This window comes from Canis lupus, chromosome 3 (assembly GCF_048164855.1).
Source record: "Canis lupus baileyi chromosome 3, mCanLup2.hap1, whole genome shotgun sequence".
Taxonomy (NCBI): domain Eukaryota; kingdom Metazoa; phylum Chordata; class Mammalia; order Carnivora; family Canidae; genus Canis; species Canis lupus.
This window is the reverse complement of record NC_132840.1, coordinates 88205175-88230038: the sequence shown is the minus strand read 5'-3', so window position 1 is coordinate 88230038 and position 24864 is coordinate 88205175. Positions and strand designations below refer to the sequence as shown.

Here is a 24864-nt window from a genome sequence, read left to right as displayed (position 1 = left end):
CCTTTCCAAGTTCAGGCTCAAATTGTCTTATACCTTGACTACTTTCAGAACCTACGGACTGGGCATGCCTTATCTTTGTCTTTCCCCACTCATATTCATCCTGCAAAGGCATTCCAGAATATTCTTTTCAATGACTTATCATTTCTTCATTAAAAACCTCCTCTGCAAAAAAAATAAAAAAAATAAAAAAAAATAAAAAAAATAAAAAAAACCTCCTCTGCCTCTCCACTGCTTATGAAATAAAACCCACACTTTGGTTTTAGTAACTCTCCACCCAGATTCAACTTACATCTTCTTTCCATCCCACGCCAAGCCCAAAGCATAACAAGGCAAAGTTGCAAGAAGCTCTCACACTAATTCTGCACTTTTCCTGCTCCTTCTTCCTTCCTGTCTGAAAATGACTTTCTTGGTTCTCTTTAGATATTATACATTTTCATAAAAGTTTAATTTGAATTTTTACTGTCTTGATGAATCCCTTCCTACTACCACTTTTGCCAAATCACTCTCTCTCTCTCTCTCTCCTATGAACTTATAATGATAGGTCAGAAAATATCTCAAAGTACGTATCAGGAAGGGTTATAGAAACTTGAATACCATTCCTAGACCACATGCTTCTAAAAAAGAAAACTATGAGAACTCAGAGTCCCATATAATTTCAGCCCTTGACATTTAGGAAGTATACAAGTACAGATATACCCTAAATCACACCTGGAGTAACGTTTCCCAAATACTCATTTTAACATGACTTACACTCACAGGAGTAATACAAAGGAAATGCAACCCAGAGAAACCCTCTGCATCTTTAGCTGAGGTTCAGAGCACAGGAAAAAACAGGAAGACATTTTTTCTCCATTTCTCCTTTCTTACACCTTTGCTTTATCATCAGAAAAAACCCTTAATGGAAGCATCCAGATCCCTGGAAGAGAGATTTAGTGAACCAGCAAAATGCAGACAAATCAAGATGATGTGGATCCAAGAAAGGACTTTGATTTGGTGGTGAATCTTCACTGGTCATCTTTTTGCATCAGAATACAAGGTAGTACATCTTCTTGTGACATTCCCAATTAGGGCAATTCCTCCAGTTCTGCTGAGGACTCTGTCCCGGTCCTAGAGCTGATGCTGCTCCCAACACACACCTTAGGATCCACCTGGAAGAGCTCAGCCCTTCAATCTAATCCATGACTCATATGCAACACAATGGTACATGAAAGCTCTCAATACTGATTCAAGTTGTACATTAACCATCATGACCGAACATCAAGTCTGGGTGCTACTCCTCAAACAGGCTTCGAGAGATCAGCATCCTCATCACTTCGTTGCTGCCTGCAAGGGAAAGAAAGAATGAAAGATTTAGTTGCAGTAAAGTGCTTCGTAAAGCTATGCCCAGGGTGCTCCAAGTCTCATTCATGGTAGTACTGGATATAAACTACAATTGTTGCTTTCACCCTGAGAGGGATGGGATTATCACAGACTTCTCTCCAAAGTACAGAATAATGTCAGGAAGTAAGGAATAAATTCACTCTTTAAAAACATCCCTCCAGGAGAGGGGAAGATGGCTTAGTAGGAAGATGCTGAGCTCACCATAGACACACTAAGGCCACAACTACGTACACCAAAACCCACTCTGAGAACCCAAACTCTAGCAGGACAGCTCTTCTATAGCTAAAGATATAAAGAAAAAGTCACATCGAGAAGGGTAGGAGGGACAGAGACTGTTGGGAACCAAACCACGACTCAGTGACCCATAAGCAGGAAGTTTCACAGGTGTGGAGATCCCTCCTAAGGAGCAAGAGGTTCAAGTCCCACATCAGGTACCCCCTGCCCTGGAGATCGTCACTGGGAAGATGAGGCCTCATATTGTCTGGCTTTGGAAATCAGTGGACCTTAACTCCTGGAGAGCCAGGGAGCTACAGGAAACCGAGACACTACTTTTAACAGGCCCACACAGAGTGACAGTCATTCAGAGCCCACCACAGAGGCAGCAGTTTGAAAAACTCGTGCGTCATACATGAAGGAGGCCTAATGACTAATTTTCGGGTATGTGTCAGAGGGGAAGGGATCTGTAGGAACTTTCTCTGGAAATGGAAGTGTGAGCAAGTGCCATTTTTCTTGTATTCCTAAGCTTAGTCGGCCAGATGCTTTGGGAGCAAGACCTCCTCCACCTACCTGGCTAGCACTGCTTGCCCCACCCTGGCATTCTCCTGTAGACCTGCCTGGCTCAACACACTCAGCTCAGCAGATGTCCCTCCAAGCAGTTACTGCCCACCATAGCTGGCAGGCAACATCACTAGGGGCTGGTGCCTGCCCTCAACCAAAGCCCTTGCCACTCACTAGCACACCCACAAGACGCACAGGGGGGCCTGGCAGCTAGCCACCAGTGTGCCCACAGTAGTCACGGCCCAGACACAACAGCACAAGGGGAGGATCGTGCTACTGAGCCCCCAGAATGCCTTCCATCTAAGGCATTAGCTTCAGGACCAGAAGACACAGTTGGCTTACCTAATACAGAAAAAACAAAAATGAGGAGACAAGAATATGCTCCAAATGAAAGAACAAGACACCTCAGAAAAAGACCTGAACAAACAGAGATAAGGAGTCTACTTGATAAAGTTTCAAAATAATGGTCATAAAGATGCTCAGGGGCCTTGAGAGAAGAGTAGATGAACTTAATGAAAACTTCAGGAAAGAGAAAACAGAAAAAAAAAAAAAAAGGTTGAAGACTAAAATGAAAAAATAAAGGGAATCAACATAAGATTAGAGGATGCAGAATGGATCAGCAATCTGGAAGACAGGATAGTATAAAGCAAACAAGCTGAAGAGCAAAAAGAAAAAAGAATTTAAGGAACCTGTGGGACAACATCAAGGATACTAGCATTTGCACTACTGGGGTCCTACAAGGAGAAGGAGAAAGATGCAGAAAACTTATTTGAAAAATAATGGCTAAAAACTTCCCTACTCTTGGGAAGAAAAAAGACACAGTTTCTGGAAGCATAGAGAGCCCCAAACAAGTTAAACCAGGGGAGCCAGACCAAGACATAAAATATATATAATAATTAAGATGGTAAAAATAACATATAAAGAGAAATCTTAGGGCAGCCCGGTGGCTCAGCGGTTTAGCGCCGCCTTCGGCCCAGGGCATGATCCTGGAGACCCGGGATCGAGTCCCATGTTGGGCTCCCTGCGTGGAGCCTGCTTCTCCCTCTGCCTGTGTCTCTGCCTCTCTTTCCCTCTGTGTCTCTCATGAATAAATAAATAAAATCTTAAAAAAAAAGAGAGAGAAATCTTTTTTTTTTTAAAGATTTATTTATTTATTTATTTATTTATTTATTTATTTATTTATTTATTTATTTATTTATTTATTTATTTATTTATTTATTTATGATAGACAGAGAGAGAGAGGCAGAGACACAGGCAGAGGGAGAAGCAGGCTCCATGCCGGGAGCCCGATGCGGGACTCGATCCCAGGACCCCAGGACCGCGCCCTGGGCCAAAGGCAGGCGCCAAACCGCTGAGCCACCCAGGGATCCCCAGAGAGAGAGAAATCTTTTTTTTTTTTTTTTTTTTAAGAGAGAGAAATCTTAAAAGCAGCTAGAGAAAAGCAAATAGCTATGTACAAGGGAAAATACCCATTAGGCTATTAGCAGATTTTTCAGTAAAAACTTTGCAGCCAGAAGAAAGTGGCATGATATATTCAAAGTGCTGAAAGGGAAAAAAACAACAACCAAGAATAGTTTATTTGGCAAGCCTATCATTTAGAATGGAAGGAGAGATAAAGAGTTTTCCAGATACGGGTGCCTGGGAGGTTAAGTGTCCAACTCTTGATTTCAGCTCAGATCATGATCTCAAGGTCATGGGATCGAGCCCCACACTGGGCTCTGTGCTTGGTACAGAGTCTGCGTCTCCCTCTCCCTCTGCTCCTTCCCCCTGCTCATGTGCTCTCTCTCTCTCTCTTTCTCTCTCAGTAAATAAAGAAATAAAATCCTAAAAAAAAAAAAAGTTTCCCAAACAAAAGTTAATGGAGTTCATCATCACTAAACTGACCTTACAAGAAGTTTAAACGGACTTGTTTAAGTTGAAAAGAAAAGGCAACAACTAGAAGTAAATTATGAAAGAAAAAAATTCACTGGTAAAAGCAACATGTAATATAGGTAGTAGATCAATCACTTATAAAGCTAGTGTGAAGGTTAAAAGAAAAAGTAGTAAAATCACTTATATCTAAAAAATTAGTCAAGGGGATCATAAAATATCAAATACATAAAACGGGGTGCTAAAAATGTACTGCTTTTATAATGTGTTTGAACTTAAGCAACCATCACTTAAAACAGACTGCTATATAATGGGATGTTGTACATGGACTTCATGGTGACCACAAACCAAAAACCTGTAAGAGACGCACAAAAAACAAAGAGAAAGGAATCGGAGTGTAACATTAAGGTAAGTCATTAGTCACAAGGGAAGACAGCAAGAAAAGAAGAAAGAAACTGAATGAAAACAACCAGACAACAATTAACAAAATGACACTCAATACATATCTATCAATATTACTATTACTTTAAATGTAAATGGACTAAATGCTTCAATCAAAAGACAAAGGGTGTCTGAGTGGATAAAAAAAAACAAGACCCATCTATATGCTGCCTACAAGAGACTTACTCCAGACCTAAAGACACATACAGACTGAAAGTGAGGGGATGGAAAAAGATATTCTATGCAAAGGTAAAATTTTTACAAAGCTAGGGTAACAATATCGATATCAGGTAAAATAGACCTTATTTTATTTTGTTTTTTTTTATTTTTTTAAAGATTTTATTTATTTATGAGAGACACAGAAAGATAGGCAGAGACACAGGCAAAGGGAGGAGGAGCAGGCTCCATGCAGAGAGAAATCTGGGATCAGTCCCTGAGCCAAAGGCAAACGCTCAACCACTGAGCCACTCAGGTATCCCTAAAATAAGACTTTAAAAGAAAGACTATAACAAAACACAAAGAAGGTAATCACATAATGATAAAAGAACCAATCCAACCAGAGGATGTAACAATTATAAATATCTGTACACCCGATGCAATTGCACCTAAATATTTAAAGTAAATACTAATAGACATAAAGACAGAAATTAACAGTAATACAATAGTGGAAGATTTTAACGCCCCAGTTACATCAATGGACAGATCATCCAGACAGAAACTCAGTACGCAAACAGTGGCTTTGCATGACGCGTTAGAACAGACAGGACTTCAGGACTTCAGATATATACGGAACATTCCATCCAAAAATGTCAGAATACACATTCTGTTCATGTGCACAAGGGGGTGCACATTCCCTAAGACCACATGCGAGGCCACAAAATGAGTCTCAACACATTTAAAAAGACTGAAATCATATTAAGCATTTTTTAACTACAATGATATAAAACTTGAAATCAATTACTAGAAAAAAATGGTAGAAAAACGTGTGGAGACTAAACAACATGCTATTAAACAACAAATTCATCAAGAGAGAAATCAATATGAAATTTAAAAATACCAGGAGACAAATGAAAACAGAAATACAATGTTCCAAAATCTTTGGGACACAGCAAAAGCTGTCTAATAGGCAAGATTATAGTGAAACAACCTTTCTTCAAGAAACAAGAAACATGGGGGCACCTGAGTGGTGCAGTCCATAGAGTCACGGTTGTGAGTGCAAGCCCCACTTTGGGGTTGAGCCTACTTAAAAAAACAAAACAAAACAAGAAAAATTTCAAATATACAATCTAAGCATACGTCTAAAAGCATTAGGAAATAAAAAGAACAAACTCAGAGTTAGTAGAAGGAAAGAAATAATAAAGGTCCAGAGTGAAATAAATGAAACAGAAACTAAAAAAAGGGATCCCCGGGTGGCGCAGCGGTTCGGCGCCTGCCTTTGGCCCAGGGCGCAATCCTGGAGACCCAGGATTGAATCCCGCATCGGGCTCCCGGTGCATAGAGCCTGCTTCTCCCTCTGCCTGTGTCTCTGCCTCTCTCTCTCTCTCTCTCTCTGTGTGACTATCATAAATAAATAAAAATTAAAAAAAAAAAAGAAACTAAAAAAACAATATAAAAGATCAGTGAAACTCAGAGCCTCCTCTTCTTCTTCTTTTTTTTTTTTTAAAGATTGTATTTATTTATTCATGAGAGACACAGGCAGAGGGAGAAGCAGGCTCCACACAGGGAGCCCAATGTGGGACTCGATCCTGAGACCCCGGGGTCACGCCCTGGGCTGAAGGCGGCACTAAAACGCTGAGCCACCAGGGCTGCCCTCAGAACCTCTTCTTTGGAAAGATATACAACATTGATAAATCTTTAGCCAGACTTATTAAGAAAAAAAAAAAAAAAGAAAAAGAATTCAAATGAATAAAATCAGAAATGAAAGATAAGTTACAACCCCAGAAACGTAAGGATCATAAGAGGCTATCATGAAAAATGATGCGTCAACAAATTGGACAACTTAGGAGAAAGAAGCAGATAAATCCCTAGAAACATATAATTTTCCAAGACTGAGTCAGAAAGAAATAGAAAATCTGAACAGATTGATTACTAGTAACAAAATTGAACTGGCAATCAAAAACCTCCCAACAAAGAAAAATCGAGGACTGGACAGCCACACAGCAGGATTCTACCAAACATGTAAAGAAGAGTTAATGCCCTTCCTTCTCTATTTCAACTGTTGAATTATTGTGTTGCCCACCTGAAACTAACATCATATAACAATAATACTTCACATAAAAAAACAAAACAAACAAACAAAAAAAGTACCTACAAAAGCCCCACAGGGGATATTTTGGACTTCCCTATAACAGGAATCCAAAATATTAATTCTGAATGTGGAAACATGAGTGATTTTCTTTTACCTTCCCTATATTTTATAAGCTTTCAACAATAAATATACCAATTTCTTTGGTAATCAGAAAAGTGGATTTTAAAAGAACAAAAACATTTCCCTGAAAGGAGGGGTCAACTTCTTGCTTCATTTATAATTTATAGAGGCTTTTAACGCAAAGAGAAATATGAATACCCACGAGGAATGAGTAATCACACATCTCAAATAAAATCAAATCTAAGATTGCAGGTTTATCCAATAACAAAGTCCACAATGAAATAAAGTGATAAAGACCAGGGCCCCAAATTTTCTGTAAGTGGATAATGGCATGGCCTCAAATAAATGTAGCTGGCTTTTCCCACTTCGTCTTACAAGGTTACAAGGTGAAGCCAGAATAAAGGAGAAGCCTCATGTTGTCAGACAAGCAGGGAAGTACCTCCTAAACCTGTCATCCATAAATGCCGGGTAAGGAGGTAACTGCAGGAGCAATTGGACGAACCTGTGCACCAGTGACTGAGCTCATCGACCTATTTCAGGGACGAGGTCTGCAGAAGAGAGCAGACTCTAACTTTTAGGATTTGCACATGACATCAGAGCAGTGGGTCTGAGTGGGGTTCCCAGACACGCAGCGGCAGCCTCACCTGAAAACCTGTTAGAGATGCAAAATTCTGAGGCCTCCCCAAGACCCAGGGAGTTAGGACCTCTGGGTGTGAAGCCCAGCAATCCACTTTCACAAGCCCTCCGGGGCATTCTGGCATCTCCTCAGCTTTAAGAACACTGTGAAAATGCCCACAGGCCTCTCCTGTGCCTGCGTGGGAGCCGCCCCACATTCCGGCACTGAAAGGCACTTCGGCAAGACTTTGCCCCACCTGGCTCTCCTACAAGGTAACCACAGCTGGCCGCCAACACCGACACAGGAGTATGTGATTTCAAGACTTCTGCATGTGTGGGGAGTGGAAGAGGCCATGTTCTGAGCTGGATCCCAGCAGCTTACACCTTTTCCAGCCCAATCCATTCTGTTATTGCCAAGAAAATGCCCATATGATTTCGTTTACTGAAAAATCCAGCCCATATGATTTCGTTTACTGAAAAATCCATTAGCAATACTGACAGAAATGTCATCAATTTATAGAGGCTGCTTGTGATCAAATTAGCTCACACTTGCCCTGTTAATTATGGGACAGAGCTTTTCGGATCCCTGAGGACCAAGGACTTGGTAAGGGTTACTGCTGAGTTTTCAAAATGCTTTCTCGTACATTATCTGAGTTTAAGTGTTCTCTAAAATCTGCAAAGAGAAAGAGCAGAAACGGAGTGATCTGACGGCTTACCCACGGTGACAATGCAGAGCCTCCTGACTCCCAGGCGAGTGCTCTGTACGGCATCCACAGACACTTCCTGAGCAGGGGCAGGAGAAAGAGGGAGGAGGAAGGCAAGAGACAGGGCCTGATGGAACCCTGAGAACCAGTCAGCACGGGGACAGACAGGCTGGGGAAAGTGCTGATCCGCTAACCATTCTGGAGAACAGCTCTGGCAATTTTTACCTTCTAGTATTTGATGGACTCTGGAGTCCCGCACATACTGCTGAACAGCATAGTCCTTCAGGTAGCCATAGCCTCCATGCATCTGTAAAGCCTGGTTGCAGATCTTCAGGGAGACAGGGATTAGACATCTTTGATTGAGGAAGATTGTGGAAACATGGCTTCTCTTCCTACCCCAGCCCCCAATCTGGCACCTACTATAATCTAACAGGAGGAAGAACAACCTACAGATGACCAGCCCAAAGGAGGGGTCTGTATTCTGCGTGGTTAGATAACAAGGGAACTTTACCTACCAAACTTGTGGGTTCCCACCAGGCAGGCAACTCAGAGAGCTCTGCCCGTCTATTACCTGCAGGGGAGAGGCCGCCCTCAAGCACTCTGGCTGCGATTCTGTGACGCTATGATGCCAACTAGCAGCAATGCAGCCTCATGTGGAAATAGTTTTGCCCCTGATATCGTAAACACAGTGTAGTGCTACATTTGAGCAAGAGGCATTGGGCTGCTCTGAACCTTCTTCCAAAGGTAGTGTCTCATCTAGAACACAACCAAATGGCAGTGACACAGTGGAGTGTGTAAAGGCATGGAGCAGGTCCCAAGCAGGCGTCTCATGAGTGCACGGTATCCTTAAGCCCCAAGGCAATGTCTGCAGCATCCCAGGAGTAGACTAACGGCTCTCAACATCCCTGGACTAGCAGCTGCTCCTTGTCTACCCAAGACAGCCAGGGGGGATCATCACGCACAGCAAAGCATTCATCTGTAGCGAAGAGCTTGGCCATGGAGCACAGGGCCACTGCATCTTCTCGCTCCTCCTGCAGGGCCACTGCTGCATTGCGGATTATCAGCCGGGAGGCCACCAGCCTTGTTGCCATATCAGCCAGTTTGAATTGCAGGTACTGCAGCAACAGGGGAGGAGAGAACCGGACAAGACAGACAGGCTTAGACCAGCACCTGATCTGGGGCCCTCTATAAGACATCTCTCACGAGGTACCTTTTCTAAGTGACCCCAAGCTTCAAAGTCTCTGCCTCTTCTACAGAGAAAATGTACTGCCTTGTGAGCTCTAAGCACACTTCCCTTGCCCTGCACTTCGATATCACCTCCTGAAAACGATTACTGATAAAATTAGAACACAAGTTCTAAGGTGGGGGCAGAAGTCCAGTGAGAACCCACAGCCTCACCCTCCTAGAGAATGTGGGCCACAGAGCAGGTCTCATGCAGGGGCATCTGGGAAATGACCTGGTTATTGGCCAGAGGCTCTCCAAACTGCTTCCGAACACTGAGGTAGTCTCGCGTGAGGACGACTGAAGCATGAGCAGCTCCTAACGAGCAGGAAGCTGGAAAGGAAGAGCGCCAACATTTCAACAGAGCCAGGCAGTGCTGCTAGTGCCCGCCAGCTACCTTCCTGCCTCATCCTGTTGTGTTCTCACCAACATTGATCCTTCCTCCATTCAGTCCTTTCATGGCAATGATGAAGCCCTGTCCCTCGTTTCCAATTCTGTTGGCCACAGGCACTGCACAGTCTTCAAAGATCACCGCGCGGGTTGGCTGTGAGTTCCACCCCACCTGGCAAAAATCAGGGACTGTATGGCTGCCCAAACAGCGTGGCATTCAGGGCAGTGACTCTCCACTTCAGCCTGCAAGCCCCTGCCTGCCTTTCCAATTCCATCCCACACCATTCTCTTCTTTGCTCACTAACCTTAGGGCCATACTGAATGTTTCTTTGGCTTCCCAAACAGGCGATCCACTGTTGTCTCTGCCCAGAATTGGTCTTATGGTTGTTTCTTCTAATACTCTGGATCTCATCTCAAAAGTCATAACCTCTGAGGGTCCAGCCCTATTACAGAAGCTTTCAAGCTCCCTCAGCCAGTGTCCTATCAACCTGTTTTATGTCTCTCGTAGCACAGAAAACTACCAGAAGGTACCTTGCTTATTCACAGGTCTGTTCCCTGTCCCTGCTTGCTGAAAGGTGAATTCCAGGAGGACAGAGCTTGCCTTTGTTCACTGCTCTTCCCCTACTGTTTACAAATGCTTGGCACATATTGGGCACTCATCACCCGCAGAATGAATACAGAGATATCCTTCCAAATTACCCTCACATTAAAAAATATGTAACGCAAAACTAATAATTAAATAAATCGAAAAAGGAAGAAGATGTATACACTTAAAAGGGAGAGAAAACCCAAGAACGAAAGGAAGAAAAGATACACTGTTTCTGCAACTTATTTGCAGGTTTTCTGTAGGCGTGAAACTTGACAGCCTCGGCATTCTGTCGCAGATACCACAAATACTGAGGTGGACACCACCCCCGCGTGTTGAACTAATCGTCACTGTCTTTACAAGCACAAACAAACTGAATCGGTAAAACTCGATCCTGTAAAATTCTATGTCAGGCTGTGTAGGTCAGCCCACATTGCAGGACCCAATACAGACATTCCTCGCAGCTGTGTATCTTATATATCCCATATACAAGTTACATACCATCTACACAGCTTGCACACCTTATACAGGTAAGACTGCGTGTGTCTTACCATTCCAGATAAGCTTAGGAACGACTTTTGTATCCTCCTCCACCCCAGGAGCCAGCATCAGGCTTTGCACATGGTAGCAATTCAGTAAAAACTTACTATACTAAAAAAGAGAAGGGGCACTAAAGCCTCTAACTCTTTGGCAGTTCATAAAGTATCAGGAAAGCTCGTGAGGGAAATAAATAAACTCTCTAGGAGCGATGAACAGAGAAGCATATTTAGGGCTCGTTTTATTACCGACCTCTCCCCCGATCCTAGCTCTAACAGTACCTATTGGAGGTGGAGGGTGCTTCCGGGCCCTGGCCTAACACATCCGAAGGGGTCTCACCACACGGCCAGCTACAGCTATGCGATCCCAGTTCTACGACTCACCATCTGGCTACAGGATTTCTTAATCCTAAGAATGTCTTTTCAAAGCCCCTACAGAAATACTCTCCCTCTTACATTACTGAAACCCAAGATCATCTCCAGGGAGTTCTATCTTATTTTTATTTATTTATTTATTTATTTATTTATTTATTTATTTATTTATTTATTTATTTATTTTTTTTTTTTAAATTTTTATTTATTTATGATAGTTACACAGAGAGAGAGAGAGAGAGAGAGGCGCAGAGACACAGGCAGAAGGAGAAGCAGGCTCCATGCACCGGGAGCCTGACGTGGGATTCGATCCCGGGTCTCCAGGATCGCGCCCTGGGCCAAAGGCAGGCGCTAAACCGCTGCGCCACCCAGGGATCCCCTCTTATTTTTATTTAAAGAAAGAAAAGTGGCCTATACACTTTCCCTTCTTGAAATTTCTAGTCACCCCCGGATCTGTAAGTATTTCCTCCTGGGATAAAAGAGTGTGCCAAAATAAGAAGCTGGATAAGAAACAGGTCAGCAGTGGAGTTGGGACAGATGTCAGAGAAATCCCTCGTGCTAAAACGACAGGCAGTTTATAAAACCTACTGGTGAACTCTGACATTTTTCCCAGTGGTGAGTTATTCCTTCAGCCACACCCTATTCTATTCCATACACTCCTGTCGAAATCCTAATAGAAACAACTGCCCCCAAGACAAGTTAGCAAGTACGTAACCTATTCCCCAAAACAGAACAGAGATTGGTCTGGCAGGTGGCAGACTCTTGAATGGTTTTAACTTGAACTGTTTCGTGTCCAACAGTCACTCACCTTTTTTTCCTTCTTGCCGAAGCTGAGGCCAGGGGTCCCCTTCTCTACAACTACACAGGAGATGCCTTTTGGGCCTGGTCCTCCTGTTCGGCACATGACCACATAGATGTCTGATTCACCCCCACCACTGATGAAGGCCTGGGGGTTGGAGAGAGGTGCACCGGGATCAGGACACACACCCTGGAGCCTAACACCTGGGAAAACTACCAGAGTCCCCCCGACGGTAGGACATGAAGAGGCATGCTGGCACGGAGAAATGAAGGAGGGGAGAAAGAACCTGTGCTACCTGGGGAATCAGGGATCTGGCTGATGAGACTAAATGAGCAAGATTATCTGGACTCAGAGCAGAAGACAAAGTGAAGGTAAATAAAGGGAAATAGGTCTGAGGTTCTCTACCCAACGTGTAAAACTCCTAGGAAATATTAATTCGCAGATAGCAAGGATCCCGGCAATGTCTGCAGGAAGATGGGAACAATCTCCAGATGGTTCTGTAGGGTGGGCATGCTGGTACCTTGGAGCCATTGAGGATGTAATGATCTCCTTGTCGTTTTGCTGAGGTCAAAAGGGAGGCAGCATCACTGCCACTTCCTAAGGCAGAGAGGGTGGGACAGAAAGTCAGTGAAGATACAGGAGTCCCAGCACGGTTCCACTTCCAAGGAAATCACTTACAACCAAAAGCCTAGCATTTCATACTTTAAAACGCAGACTGGGGGATCCCTGGGTGGCTCAGCGGTTTGGCGCCTGCCTTTGGCCCAGGACGCGATCTTGGAGTCCCGGGATCAAGTCCCGCATCGGGCTCCTGGCATGGAGCCTGCTTCTCTCTCTGCCTGTGGGTCTCTGCCTCTGCCTCTGTGTCTCTCTCTCTGTGCCTATCATAAATAAATAAATCTTAAAAAAAAAAAAAAAAAAAAAGCAGACTGCCAGAGGAACTCGGTGTTTGGTGAAAACTGTGGACAGCAATTGGACCACTGTCCATCTCCCAGGCCAGAGACTGCCCTCGAACCCTCGTATGCTAGCTGACTACAGGCCATGGTTGTTACTGCACAACCAGACTTCGTGGTAAACAAGGGTTCTATGTGTCAGGGGGACCAGATAGTGCGCGGTGATTTCACCTGAGCAGCATCCCCTGCTAGGTCTTACCGGCAGGGTGGCAAACGCACCTGGTTCAGTGAGGCAGTAGGAGGCAAACTTCTCCATGGTACAGAGCGGTGGGCAAAACCTGTGCCTCTGTTCCTCATTTCCGAAGGTATCTATCATCCAGACACACATGCTGACAGGTACACCGAGAAGAAAAGACAATGACAGAGTTAATATGGAGAAAAGGACATCTGATGGGGACGGGAAACACCAGCAGCGAAGCAGGAGAGAGAGTGGGAAGAGAGGAGTCACCACTGAGAAGATTCGACTTTAAAGGAAAGGCCTCAGTTACATCATATTCCCGGAACAGTACTACCCAGGGCCAGGGTGTTTCTCACTTGGATGTTCACTCTACTTCTAGGTAAGATGAGTTCCCTAAAAATCAAAGACTTATATGTACTTTGACAAATTTCTGGAGGCTTCATCTGTGGGTTGAGGAAGATGGGAACAGGACCATGACTACTCTCCTAGAGAAGTCTGTTTGCTTCTAGCTCAATCTAGGATTTGGGAGAAGGTGGGCACACCTCATTTGCTATGCAACATATGATGGCAGATTCAAGTCCAAGAGGCAGCAGCAAATTAGAGTGAACTTTTTTCTTTTTTTGAGAGAGAGAGAGGGAGAGAGAGCACGAGCAAGTGCATGTGCGGGTGAGCGAGGTAGGGAGCAGAGGGACCCAAACAGGGTCCATGTCCAGTGTGGAGCCCAATGCAGGGCTCAATCCCATAACCCTGAGATCATGACCTGACCTAAAATCAAGAGCTGGGTGCTTAACCAACTGAGCCAAGCCACCCAGGCATCCCTCCCCCTCATTTTTTGAGATAGAGGCTCCTCAATGGCAATCAACTTGAAAAGATGAACTTTTCCCTATTTATCTGAAATTTCCCAGTTAACCTGTACAAGTACTTCACTGTGCTTACCAAGCTTTGGCACTCACTTGTGGATGCTAATATAGGCCGTGGTGCTGGTGCAGCCTGTCGCCAAGGCCTCAAAGATAACAGACGTATCAAGCCGTGACAGGCCAGACCCACCTACATCTGTTCGTACATAGACTCCCCCGAAGCCTAGCTGAGCAGCTTTCCGCATTGCGTCCACTGGGAACAACTCCTACGTACAAAAGACAACATGGACGTTAGTGATTCACAGATGGACCTAGCTTTGAAGGGCACAACGAGGGATTAAGATGTTTGCATTTGGGAGAGTGTATATTCTCTTAACTTAATGGGCTATTTGTTATCTACAGTAGCAGTTAGAACGCTGTCTATAAGCACTGGTTTTTCTACCATTAAAGTTTCTTTTTATTATCAAGAGAACTGCCTTGGTTTTAGGAGTGTCTACATCTTTGTATGATTTAAAAGGAAAGACAAACTCAAAACTAGTCTCTACGAGATGAGGAAAGGAATCACAGCACTACTAGAACTCTCATTTGCAGTAAGAGAGTTGCACAAGGAGAATAAATACCAAACAATTAGGACTACATGGGAGATGAAGACAAAGGGTCACGAAGGGAGGCATTTGTTGGAACATCTAGTCACAAGGAAAACGCCCACCTTCTGGTCCCACTCTGCCATATTTGGAGCCATCTCCCGGGCAGCAAAGTCAAAGGCCACTTTCTGAAATTCTTTCTGGTCTTCATTCAGTCCCACGGAAGCTGTGGGTAAAATTGCACATATTCAGTTCCAGGACAGGGGTCAGGGAAGACTAGTGCCAAGATCAAGAGACATGAAATTAAGACAGGGAACATGCCGTAGCATTTCTCTTACATGGTACAATCTTTACCATCTATAGAATGGCTTTGCCTACCATTAATGAGTTCTCCTTTTCCCTTCCTCCTTTCCTCCCTAGTGGATTGGCTGACTTCATTTACCTACTAATTGATTATTCTTTTAGTATTCTTCTGTATCTCTTCCTCCTCATAAATCCACATTAAAGAAATAGTAAATACACACTGACCCTCAAATCATGGTAAACATTTTTTCCTTTAGGATGTCCTACATTCTGTGTATTGGTATCCTGGGAAAATCTGTCCTATGAATCTCCATAGCTGTTTCAATACATTCATTTTAAAAGATTAATTGAAAAAGGAACATATGTATACTTTGTTCTACCTTTCAAATTAAGAAAATCCTCTAATAAGGCTGTGCCTTTGGCAAATTTCAAACATTCACCAATAACCCTGATGGTAGAAAAAGGCCTTCCAGTGTTGAAAACATGGTTAAGGCCTTATTCTATGTTTTTACCCGACGGACTCCAAAATCTCAGGACTTTTTTTTTTTTTTTTTTTTTCAGGACGTTTTCTATCATAAACTATATCAGTGATGTGACTTTGGGTAATTCCCTCGCTTTTGGGGTTTAAGATACTTAAAAGCTAAGGAAGATGAATTGACTGACATCAACAGGTAGGTAGTGCAGCCTCACTAGAAGTTTCTCTAGAACATTAAACATCTAATAAAAGACTACCCCATAGTAGTACTTAGAGATTTAACCTAAACAGCCCTAGTAAAGCTCCCGGGAAAACAATCACCTTTTGGGGATAGTGTAGCCAACTTACAAAAGATGGGACCACAAATCCTGGGAGCTGACGCATCCCAGGTTCAGTAACCTACACAGGGTGCGCCAGACTTACATTGTTCACATTTATGTCTCTTTTGTTTTCTTTTATTACTGTCATTTTGAAAGGACCACCTGCCTCAAGTGTGTTAACAGAAAATGAGTGTATGCCTATACTTTTCCAAGAGAAGCCCTGAGGTAGAGTGGTGCCTGTAAAATATGAGGCAGAAAGAAGTGCAGGGCTCTGTATTACCTTCTCAGGTTTCATCCTTTAGTGCTAACTATGTGGTCATGATGGGGTGATGCTAAAGTGCATTAATATAAGGCTATGGAGACACTTGGCAATAACTTATTTCAGTGCCTAACAGTGATGCAGTCCTGCCAACAGAGAAGAGGAGCTGATGGTGGAGTTTCTCCAAGGCGGGCATGGGCAGCAAGCAGGAGCCACGAGAAAGCAGTCGGTCTGTATCGGGCAAACTCAGAAAGGAAGACTTGTGAGGATTACAGGTAGGCAACTCTGAGAAGCCCAGAGAGGAAACTTAACGTCGGTGGTTACTCACAGTAACACAGGTTAGGGACAAACAATCCGCAGTTCCTGGCTGACAGTCAGCTCATGTATTTGCAAAGTCTTGCAGAAATAAAATACGAATAAAAATTCTCCTAAAACTCATGTTTCGCTTATTAAGATATGCAACGAAACAAAAATGTATCTGTTAACCACTCTCGTTAACCTGATACCTTAGTATGTAGAATGACGCATTGAAAGGGCAGTTTCCTTTCATTTTACTAACGAAGAGGTACTTTCTCTGAAAGGTGAAAAAGTACCTCCTTGGCTGAAGCTACACAACCAGATGCTAAAAATACCCCAGGGGATCCCTGGGTGGCTCAGTGGGTTGGTCCCTGCCTTCAGCCCAGGGTGTGATCCTGGGGTCCCGGGATCGAGTCCTGTGTCGGGCTCCCTGCCCAGAGCCTGCTTCTCCCTCTGCCTGGGTCTCTGCCTCTCTCTGTGTGTCATGAATAAATACATAAAATCTTTAAAAGAAAAAAATACCCCTGCATATTTAACCTATTTGTCATCTAATGTTATTAACCTATCAAATATTTAATCTATTTGTTGCCAGAACAGCTACTTATCTGCCCTGGGATCGGCAAGGGTAACTGTTTAGGACTCTACTTGCTAGAACAGGGTGGCACCTTGAGAAGGAGCTTTAGGACGGCGAGAGGGAAACGGTATTGTAGACTAGTGTACGTCTCAGAGCTGGGTGTCGACCTAAGGGATTCATACCTATCCTGTTGTGAAGAAAAGTGACATATAGTAAAAAGCTGTTCTTTTCCTTTTTTTCCCCCAGAAGGAGAAAAACCGAGGCTGGGCATCCCTCGCCGGCCTCGTAGGCCCGCACCCCTGTTACTCGCATCACAGCATGGCCTGGTGCCTGAGGACGCTCGGTCTGTTAACTCTGGGTAGTTGCCCCCATTTTCAATGCGTTTCAACGGGAGTTTCAAGATCACAAGTGTTTCATGACCCTGAGTCGTAAATCCTACAATTTACCGCCGCGGCCTGTGTCACCTGAGGAAGCAGCCCGAGCCCTCATCGCCCCCGCCCTCGGCGTCCCCGCCACCCAGCAGGAGGCCAGAGCCCCCGCGGCCCCGCAGACCCGCAGGGAGGGGACGAGTCCGCCTCGGGGCTGCCGGACTCGGGGCTGCGAGGTCGGGAGGCTCGTCCGCGAACGTCGGCTCAGGGAAGGCCCGGCTCAGGGAAGGCCCGGGCTTGCCTGGGGCGGAGCAGCTGTCCCCGCGCCAGGCTTCCCGCCCACCACAGGGGGAGGAGAGGGAGGGGGAGGGGGCAGGGGGGAGGGAGGGGAGGGGGGAGGGGGGGAGGGAGGGGAGGGGGAAAGGGGGGGAGAGGCCCCGGGGCGGAGCAGCTGTCCCCGCGCCAGGCTTCCCGCCTACCACGGGGGCAGGAGAGGGAGGGGGCAGGGGGGAGGGAAGGGAAGGGGGGAGGGAAGGGGAGCGGGGAGGGAGGGGAGGGGGAAAGGGGGGGAGAGGCCCCGGGGCGGAGCAGCTGTCCCCGCTCCAGGCTTCCCGCCCACCACGGGGAGAGGGGGGGCGGCAGGGGCGGCCCGCGCGGCGGGAGGACCCGGGCGGAGCAGGGCCCCGGGGTGCGGCGCTGTCCGGGCGCTCCCGCCGCGGCACCCCTCCCCCGCCCGGCCCGGCCCGGCCCGCTGCCCGGCGCGGCGAGCCTTACGGTCGATGCAGGAGGCCCAGCCCCGGCGGCCGCCCCGCGCCCGGGCCCGCGCCGCGCCGTGGAGCCAGCCTCCCAGCCGCCGGCAGCCGCTCCGCAACATCGTCCCGCTGGCGCTGCGGCCGGGCGGCGCGGCGACCTCGGGCGTGCGCGGGGCGGCCCCGGGGCAGCCTGGGCGCTGTAGTGCGTCCGCGGGCCTGTGCGCCCGGCCCCTTGGGCCCGCGAGCGCCGCGGACTACAACTCCCAGGGAGCGCCGCGGCGTCGGCGCCGGGAGCCGGGCAGGGCCGCGCGGCGGGGCGGCGGGATCGCGGAGGGCCGGCGCGGCGCGGCGCGGTCGGGAAGGTCTGGGGGCGGACGCGGCGCTGGCTGCGGCTGCACGGGGGCTGCACGGGGCCTGCACGGCGGGCGGGGGCCGGCCCCGGCAGGGCTGCGGCCGCGCGTCTCCCGCTCTGCGCGGTTCTGGGGCCGACAGCACAGTTGCCCGCGCTCCTCTCGGCTGAGTTCAGACCCGGCTCCTAGACAGCCCCCGCAAGGAAACCATGCCGAACCCCCGGAAGAGGCGCGCTGGGACTGCCGGGGCTGCCGGGCCAGGTGAGCGGCACTGGGGGGGTCGGCTGGGGGCTACTGGGACCGCTGGGCCGGGTGAGCGGCACCTGGGGGCTGCTGGGGCTGCTGGGCCAGGTGAGTGGTACTTGGGGGCTGCTGGGGCTGCCGGGCCAGGTGAGTTTCATTTGGGGGCTGCTGGACCAGGTGAGTGCTACTTAGGGGCTGCTGGGCCAGGTGACAGGCACCTAGGGGCTTCTGGGCCAGGTGACTGGCACTTGGGAACTGCTGAGCCAGGTGAGCAGCACCTGGCTCTGCTGGGGCTGCTGGGCCAGGTGAGCAACATCTGGGGGCCGCCGAGCCAGGTGAGCGGCTCCTTGGGGCTGCTGGGGCTGCAAAAATGCAGCCGGGTAAAGGTTTCTCTGGGATCTGTTAAGTGCTGCTCACTGCCAGGGCCCCCCGGGTGGCTCAGGGGGTGGAACTACTCAGCGTGGGACTACTGTTTTGGGCTCAGGTCATGATCTTAGGTTGGGGTCAGGCCCCTTTTATCCCCACGCTCCGTGGGGCCTGCTGCTGCCCTCTCTCTTCCTCTGCCCATATTGAGGCTCTCAAGCTCTCACACTTTCTCTCTCAAATCAATCTTTAAAAGCAAGAATTACTGTTCTCTTTCAACTCCCTGCCTAGGAGGAGAGTCCTTTTTGGACTATTTTCTGTTAATGTTATCCCTACAGCCCCTCCATGGTCTCCTTTCCTCTTCCCGCTGTGCTTGTACCCAGAGCCTCTTCTGTGTGTTCACTGCAGCAGTAGTTTGGTGTAGATAGAGTGGCTCATACAAAGGTCAAGAATATCCAGTTCTCTCATGGAGAATGCAGACAGATGCCAGTGATAGGGTCTAGGAAACCTTGGCTAAGGGTAGGAGAGCAGGGAGGAATCACAGGGAACACCTTGAGAGGGAAGTGGAGCTGGAGTCCAGCCTTAGAGATGGGAAAGCTTTCCACAGGCAAAACGCGGTGCCATTTTTATATTGACAAGGATGAGCGGCAGATGAAGAGCAGGAGCAAAGCAATTGAAGGTAGAGAAAGTGCTTTTGGAACGGCAGAGATTCTAGATTAACTACAACACATTGTGTAATTTAGCAACACAGTGGTGTTCGCAGTGTGCTTCACTCCAAAGGGACCACCTGAAAACTAGGGCAGGGAGGGTCTAAGTACTAGGAATCCATAAATGATACTTAATGAGAGCTGATGGATGAGCTGGGACTTAAGTCAGAGGTGGTGTGTGTGGATTCAGATAGACCAGGGGACAGCTCCTGATCATACCATTTACTGAAATGTGTAATCCGGGGCATTCAGCAGATGAGCATCTCACACATTCAGTAGATTAACTGACTTACTGTTAGGGTAACAAATAGAGCTTATATAGTAAGAATTTAACAACCATTAGCTATTGGGTGCCTACTATGTTCCAGGCACATTTTCTCTAATTCTCTGTGGGAAAAAAAAAAAAGTTCTCTTCGCCATATGGACTTCTACAAAGTCCAGAATGAGCTGTTTTACACAACCTTTCTTGGCACCTTCAAGGAGCAGGAGGCAGGCCACAGAGCACAGTTAGCAAGTAAAAAAGAACGCTGAGATAGTGATGATAGTAATAGCTAATATTTACTGAACTAATACTGTAATGCCAGCCATTATGTAAGCCCATCGTTTGCACTATCATATTTAATGTTCAAAACAAGTTGTGGAGGAGGTACTCAGCTTCCTTGTTGGGGAGAAATAGCCTTTGCAAAAGTATAGAAGAGAGTGAGGGAAAGAAAAGAATTTACTTACTAGAAGCCAGGGACTCTGTTGGGACTGTCAGTCTTCACCCACAACCATGTACAGTATTCTTGTCCCACTGAATGGATAACCCAGGAGATAGCTTGTAAAGTGGCCATTCCTGTCCCATTTTTATAGATAAACTGAAGTTCACCAATTCAGCTGCTACTGCCAGTAATTGGATCCAGGTCTGACTCCAAAGCACGTGCTTTCCCACAACGGAGCCTAACTCCTCCGCAGGCATGACCAGTTTCTTCTTGCTTCTGTTGCAGACAGTAAAAGGCCAGCAGGAAAACATACGAAGACTAGGAAACCCACGGGGACATCCACTAGAGTGGGTGACTCCAGCCCTGAGAAGACTTCAGCCTCTAAAAACTGTGGGAACAATCAAAGCAGTTACTGGCTGATGAAGTCTGAGCCACAAAGCCGAATAGAGAAAGGTGTAGATGTGAAGGTGAGACCAGGTACCTTTCTAATCCCTTCAAGCTGGTTTTTTTTTTTTTTTTTTTTTTTTTTTTAAGATCAGAAGGGAATGTGGGATACCACAGGGTTCCATGGTCAGCTTCTCTGAAGTGCAGGCTTGGGGAAAAGATAGGAATAAAATCAGCAGGATTTATTACCAGCAACTATGTGTTTTGTGAATCCTCTATCTTGGGCAGGAGGTGGCAAACTTTTTCTGTAAAAGGCTGGATAATATTTTAGGTTTTTGTGTCTTACGATGGCTATTTCAGCTCTGCCGTTGTTGCAGGGAAGTGGCTATGGACAACACGTAAACAGATGGTGTGGCTGTGCTCCAATAAAATTTCTAACTAAATCAGGCATGGGCAGATTTGGCCACAAAGCTCTAGTTTGCTAACCCGACCTGGGCAAAATTTCAGTTTTCGGTTGCCTTACTCTTGGCCACCTAACTTGCTCCTACGTATCTCTCTGCCAAGTTAGTATGTATTCAGTGAATTAAGAAAAGCCAATTTTAATAACAGCCTGAAGAAAATTGAAATATTATAGGAGAAATATATATATATATTTTTTTTTGGAGAAATATATAATACTTTAATGAGTGAGATACAAATAACCAACAGATTATTGTATCATCTGGATTATCTATTCAATGAGTCCTTTTAATTACCAAAGATAACACGGTAACAAAAGCTTACTCTACATTTGCCCAATAGAGGCAGCTCTGTGGAACTACTTCCCAGTAAACTACATACCTCAGTACAGCAAGTAGGGGAAGAAACTGTCTACTTTCCATATAATACCAACTGGCCCCAAGACTGTGTAATGCATGAATTCATTTCCTGTTGCCTAGTTCAGCATTGAGGATCTTAAGGCAGAGCCCAAGCAGACAGCATGCTGGGATGGTGTTCGCAACTACCAGGTAAGAGGGTAAGAGCAGGGCCTACGACCCAGGGTCAGATCAGTGCCTGTCTCCTTCCTGGGACTCATTCAGTAGCAAAATCTCTTGGCCAACATGGTTTTTTTCCCGGATCCCACAACTTGAACGTGTGTTCAAAAGTACCTTAATTCCTCTGCATATAATTTACAAGTAGCCTGTGTTCTGGCCAGCGTCTGGATACAAGTCCAGGTGTCTCGGCAAAGGCAAGTATTGAATTGGGGAGAAGCTGCAAAAAAAGAGAATCTCATCTAATAAAAGCAGACTTGACTTCTGTTCACTAGTGTTTTCCAGAGGGTGAGGAGGACATTTGTTTTTTCTCCTGGGACAGGCCCGGAACTTCCTTCGAGCCATGAAGCTGGAGCAAAAAGCCTTCTTCTACCATAGCAACTGCAAGGAGCCAGGCATCGCAGGACTAGTGAAGGTCAGTCGTACCGGTGTTCATCTTAACCCCCTCCCTTCAGGGAGACCTACTCATGTGAACATACAGGAACACAGCTCAAATCAGTAACAAAAAGACAAGTACTCTCCTCACCATCCCTGATGTCACAAGGATATGGAAACCCCACCCTGGCCAGCACAGCAGGGACTGTAACAGGGCAGGCCTTCATCTCAGGTCCCACCAGTACAGACTTCTCTTCATCTGTGTGCCTTGGTCTTTCACTAAAACAGGCCTGATGATAGCTCTTCCAAAGGAGAAGTTACTAGGATAAAATTATTATTAACTGCAGGTGGAAAAACAGTGGCACTGATAATAACCTCTTGGTTGTGTCTTGTTTTTAAGATTTTATTTATGGGGCACCTGGGTGGCTCAGTGGGTTAAGCATCGGCCTTTGGCTCAGGTCAGGCTCTCAGGGTGCTGGGATCCAGTCCTGCGACGTGCTCTCTGCTCAGCAGGGAGCCTGCTTCTCCCCCGCTCTTCCTGCCACTCCTGCTTGTGCTCATGTTCTTTTATTTGACAGAGAGGGAGAGAGCATGCGCATGTGCGTGCATGCAGAGTGGGGCAGAGGGAGGGGGGGAAGGAGACACCCCCCCTTAATAGGGAGCGCAATGCGGGACTCCATCCCAGGGCTCTGAGATCGCGACCTGAGCCAAAGGCAGACACCTAACCCACTGAGCCACCCAGGTGCCCCTAATACTTGGTTTTAAAACATACTTTTAAGATTTTTGTTAAAACAGGTTTGATTCCCGATGCTTGCTCTAGCTACAGTGGCTGTACAGCAAGGTAGGAGAGCTGACTATGTGCAGGGTCAGAAGGGATGGTTGGACTTGAACTAAAAATTGGCCACAGAGGTGACTGTACCGACGTATGATCAGAGACTTGGTTTTGGTTACAGATTGTGAAGGAGGCTTACCCAGACCACACACAGTTTGAGAAAAACAATCCCTATTATGACCCATCCAGCAAAGAAGACAACCCCAAGTGGTCCATGGTAAAGACTTCTGAATTTTTCCTATTTTGTGAGAGGAAAAGGATGGACAGAGAGGGTGGAAGGAGGTGTGAGGTGCCTTTAGGTCAAGCTACAAAGTCCAGCTCTTACCATCACATGAGGTTACCCTGGCTTTGGGCCTCGGAACAGGACACTTGGCAGCCCTGCCCATCAGGACGTCCCACCAGAGGCTAAAACCCGCAGTCGACAGAACCCACCTGAACCTGTCTTTCTGTCACGTAGGTGGATGTACAGTTTGTTCGGCTGATGAAGCGTTACATTACCCTGACTGAGCTCAAAGCCAATCACCAAGCCCACAAAGCCACTGGAGGCCCCTTAAAGAATATGGCTCTGTTCACTCACCCCAGACTCTCCGTTCAGCCCCTGACCCCAGGTAAGAGCCGGCCCTATTCTTTATGTTATTCGCATGCCCGAATGACTCCATGAACTCACATGGACTACTGATTAAACTGGGGCACACGATGTTTATAGCAGCAATGTCCACAGTAGCCACACTGTGGAAGGAGCCTTGGTGTCCATCGAAAGATGATGGATAAAGAAGCTGTGGTCTCTGTATACAGGGGGATATTCCTCAGCCATTAGAAACGACAAATACCCCCCATTTGCTTCAACGTGGATGGACCTGGAGGGTATTATGTGGAGTGAAATAAGTCAATCGGAGAAGGACAAACATTATATGGTCTCATTCGTTTGGGCGATATAAATAATAGTGAAAGGGAATAAAGGGGAAAGGAGAGAAAATGAGTGGGATATATCAGAAAGGGAGACAGACCATGAGAGACTCCTAACTCTGGGAAACTAACTAGGGGTGGGGGAAGAGGAGGTGAGCGGGCGGTGGGGGTGACTGGGTGATGGGCACTGAGGGGGGCACTTGACGGGATGAGCACTGGGGGTTATGCTAGATGTTGGCAAATTGAACACCAATAAAAAATAAACTGGGGCACAGTATTGAAGTTCTCCTCACCTGTTAACACCCACGAGGGAGGAACCCATGGGTCCGGTGTTGCCCATGACTGGGTACCCACGACCCAGCAGTGCTTTGGCACATGCTCCCTAACTGGTTTTGAATGAACGACTGCCCGCCTCAGTAACCATGTGGAGTGCCCAGCACTACTTCCCTGTTGAGGAGGAGACCACACCTAACGTCTCGCTCTCTTTCTCCCCTTCTTTGGTAGAGGAGTTTGAGTTTATTTTGAGCCTGGAGGAGAAGGAGCCAAGTTAACTGGGACCCTGTGGCTGGAACGGGCAAGACAGGACTCCAAAGAAAGCAGCTTTTAGAAGACAAAAGAAGGTGTGCGGCGCCTTGCTCGTCGGTTCCCCTGGGGCTGTGTCAGAGGTGGTCTTCATGTACCCTTCCCAATAAAACATGAATGTCAAAGTTGGGAAACCTTTCTCTTCAAGTAGCATTGAACAGAACACTCCAGTGCAGATCTTGTGCCCCTGGCTGAGATGCAGGGGAGGTTACGTGTCCCGTCTTGCTTTACTGCACCAGATACCAGGGGCCAGGCTCCGGCTGTTGCCACCCACTCAAACTTTCGTCTTTGGACCCCAGGCTCCCATACCCGCCCAAGCTGCCTGGGTCCCACAGGGTGTGAACCCTCTGCAGCTGCAGCACAGCTTGCCAGATGAGGGCACCACTGGACTCCTCTCAGCACGCGCTGGTCTACA

The 24864-nt window shown here is 46.8% G+C and overlaps 2 protein-coding genes across 9 annotated transcripts; one reads left to right on the top strand and one right to left on the bottom strand.

The window, feature by feature from the left end:
• Nucleotides 1-637: 637 nt before the first annotated feature.
• On the bottom strand, nucleotides 638-18128 carry ACAD8 (acyl-CoA dehydrogenase family member 8). Of its 4 annotated transcripts, XM_072822768.1 has the most exons (12): nucleotides 16006-16024; nucleotides 14753-14853; nucleotides 14140-14309; nucleotides 13228-13337; nucleotides 12579-12655; nucleotides 12068-12205; nucleotides 9802-9937; nucleotides 9611-9708; nucleotides 9117-9269; nucleotides 8380-8482; nucleotides 8167-8233; nucleotides 638-1323 (listed from the first exon to the last, which is right to left on the bottom strand). In XM_072822768.1, the coding sequence occupies exons 2-12, from the start codon at nucleotides 14783-14785 to the stop codon at nucleotides 1278-1280; spliced, it is 1131 nt and encodes a 376-aa protein (XP_072678869.1). In that variant the 5' UTR covers nucleotides 14786-14853; nucleotides 16006-16024; the 3' UTR covers nucleotides 638-1277. The 4 variants fall into 4 exon arrangements, with proteins under 4 accessions (XP_072678869.1, XP_072678868.1, XP_072678867.1 ...); XM_072822767.1 differs by lacking the exons at nucleotides 8167-8233; nucleotides 16006-16024 and adding an exon at nucleotides 17998-18128; XM_072822766.1 differs by lacking the exons at nucleotides 8167-8233; nucleotides 16006-16024 and adding an exon at nucleotides 17038-17182.
• Nucleotides 18129-18344: 216 nt separating this feature from the next.
• THYN1 (thymocyte nuclear protein 1) lies at nucleotides 18345-24574 on the top strand. 5 transcript variants are annotated; one of them, XM_072822772.1, is made up of 8 exons: nucleotides 18349-18586; nucleotides 20625-20806; nucleotides 21662-21730; nucleotides 22077-22169; nucleotides 22950-22970; nucleotides 23083-23178; nucleotides 23419-23569; nucleotides 24372-24574. In XM_072822772.1, the coding sequence occupies exons 1-8, from the start codon at nucleotides 18535-18537 to the stop codon at nucleotides 24416-24418; spliced, it is 711 nt and encodes a 236-aa protein (XP_072678873.1). In that variant the 5' UTR covers nucleotides 18349-18534; the 3' UTR covers nucleotides 24419-24574. The 5 variants fall into 5 exon arrangements, with proteins under 5 accessions (XP_072678876.1, XP_072678878.1, XP_072678873.1 ...); XM_072822775.1 differs by lacking the exon at nucleotides 21662-21730 and having other exon boundaries at nucleotides 18345-18586; XM_072822774.1 differs by lacking the exon at nucleotides 22950-22970 and having other exon boundaries at nucleotides 18351-18586.
• The last annotated feature ends 290 nt before the right edge of the window (nucleotides 24575-24864 follow it).

Excerpts from the sequence above, each read along its gene's own strand:
- ACAD8 (XM_072822766.1), bottom strand. The coding sequence starts at position 17,167 with ATGCGAGTAACAGGGGTGCGGGCCTACGAGGCCGGCGAGGGATGCCCA. Across the intron at positions 9,270-9,610 it reads AGCCTCTGGCCAATAACCAG|TACCTGCAATTCAAACTGGC; the intron begins GTCATTTCCCAG and ends CTGTTGCTGCAG. Across the intron at positions 8,483-9,116 it reads CTACAGATGAATGCTTTGCT|ATCTGCAACCAGGCTTTACA; the intron begins GTGCGTGATGAT and ends GTCTCCCTGAAG.
- THYN1 (XM_072822772.1), top strand. The coding sequence starts at position 18,535 with ATGCCGAACCCCCGGAAGAGGCGCGCTGGGACTGCCGGGGCTGCCGGG. Across the intron at positions 21,731-22,076 it reads ATGGTGTTCGCAACTACCAG|GCCCGGAACTTCCTTCGAGC; the intron begins GTAAGAGGGTAA and ends CTCCTGGGACAG. Across the intron at positions 23,570-24,371 it reads CGTTCAGCCCCTGACCCCAG|AGGAGTTTGAGTTTATTTTG; the intron begins GTAAGAGCCGGC and ends CTTCTTTGGTAG.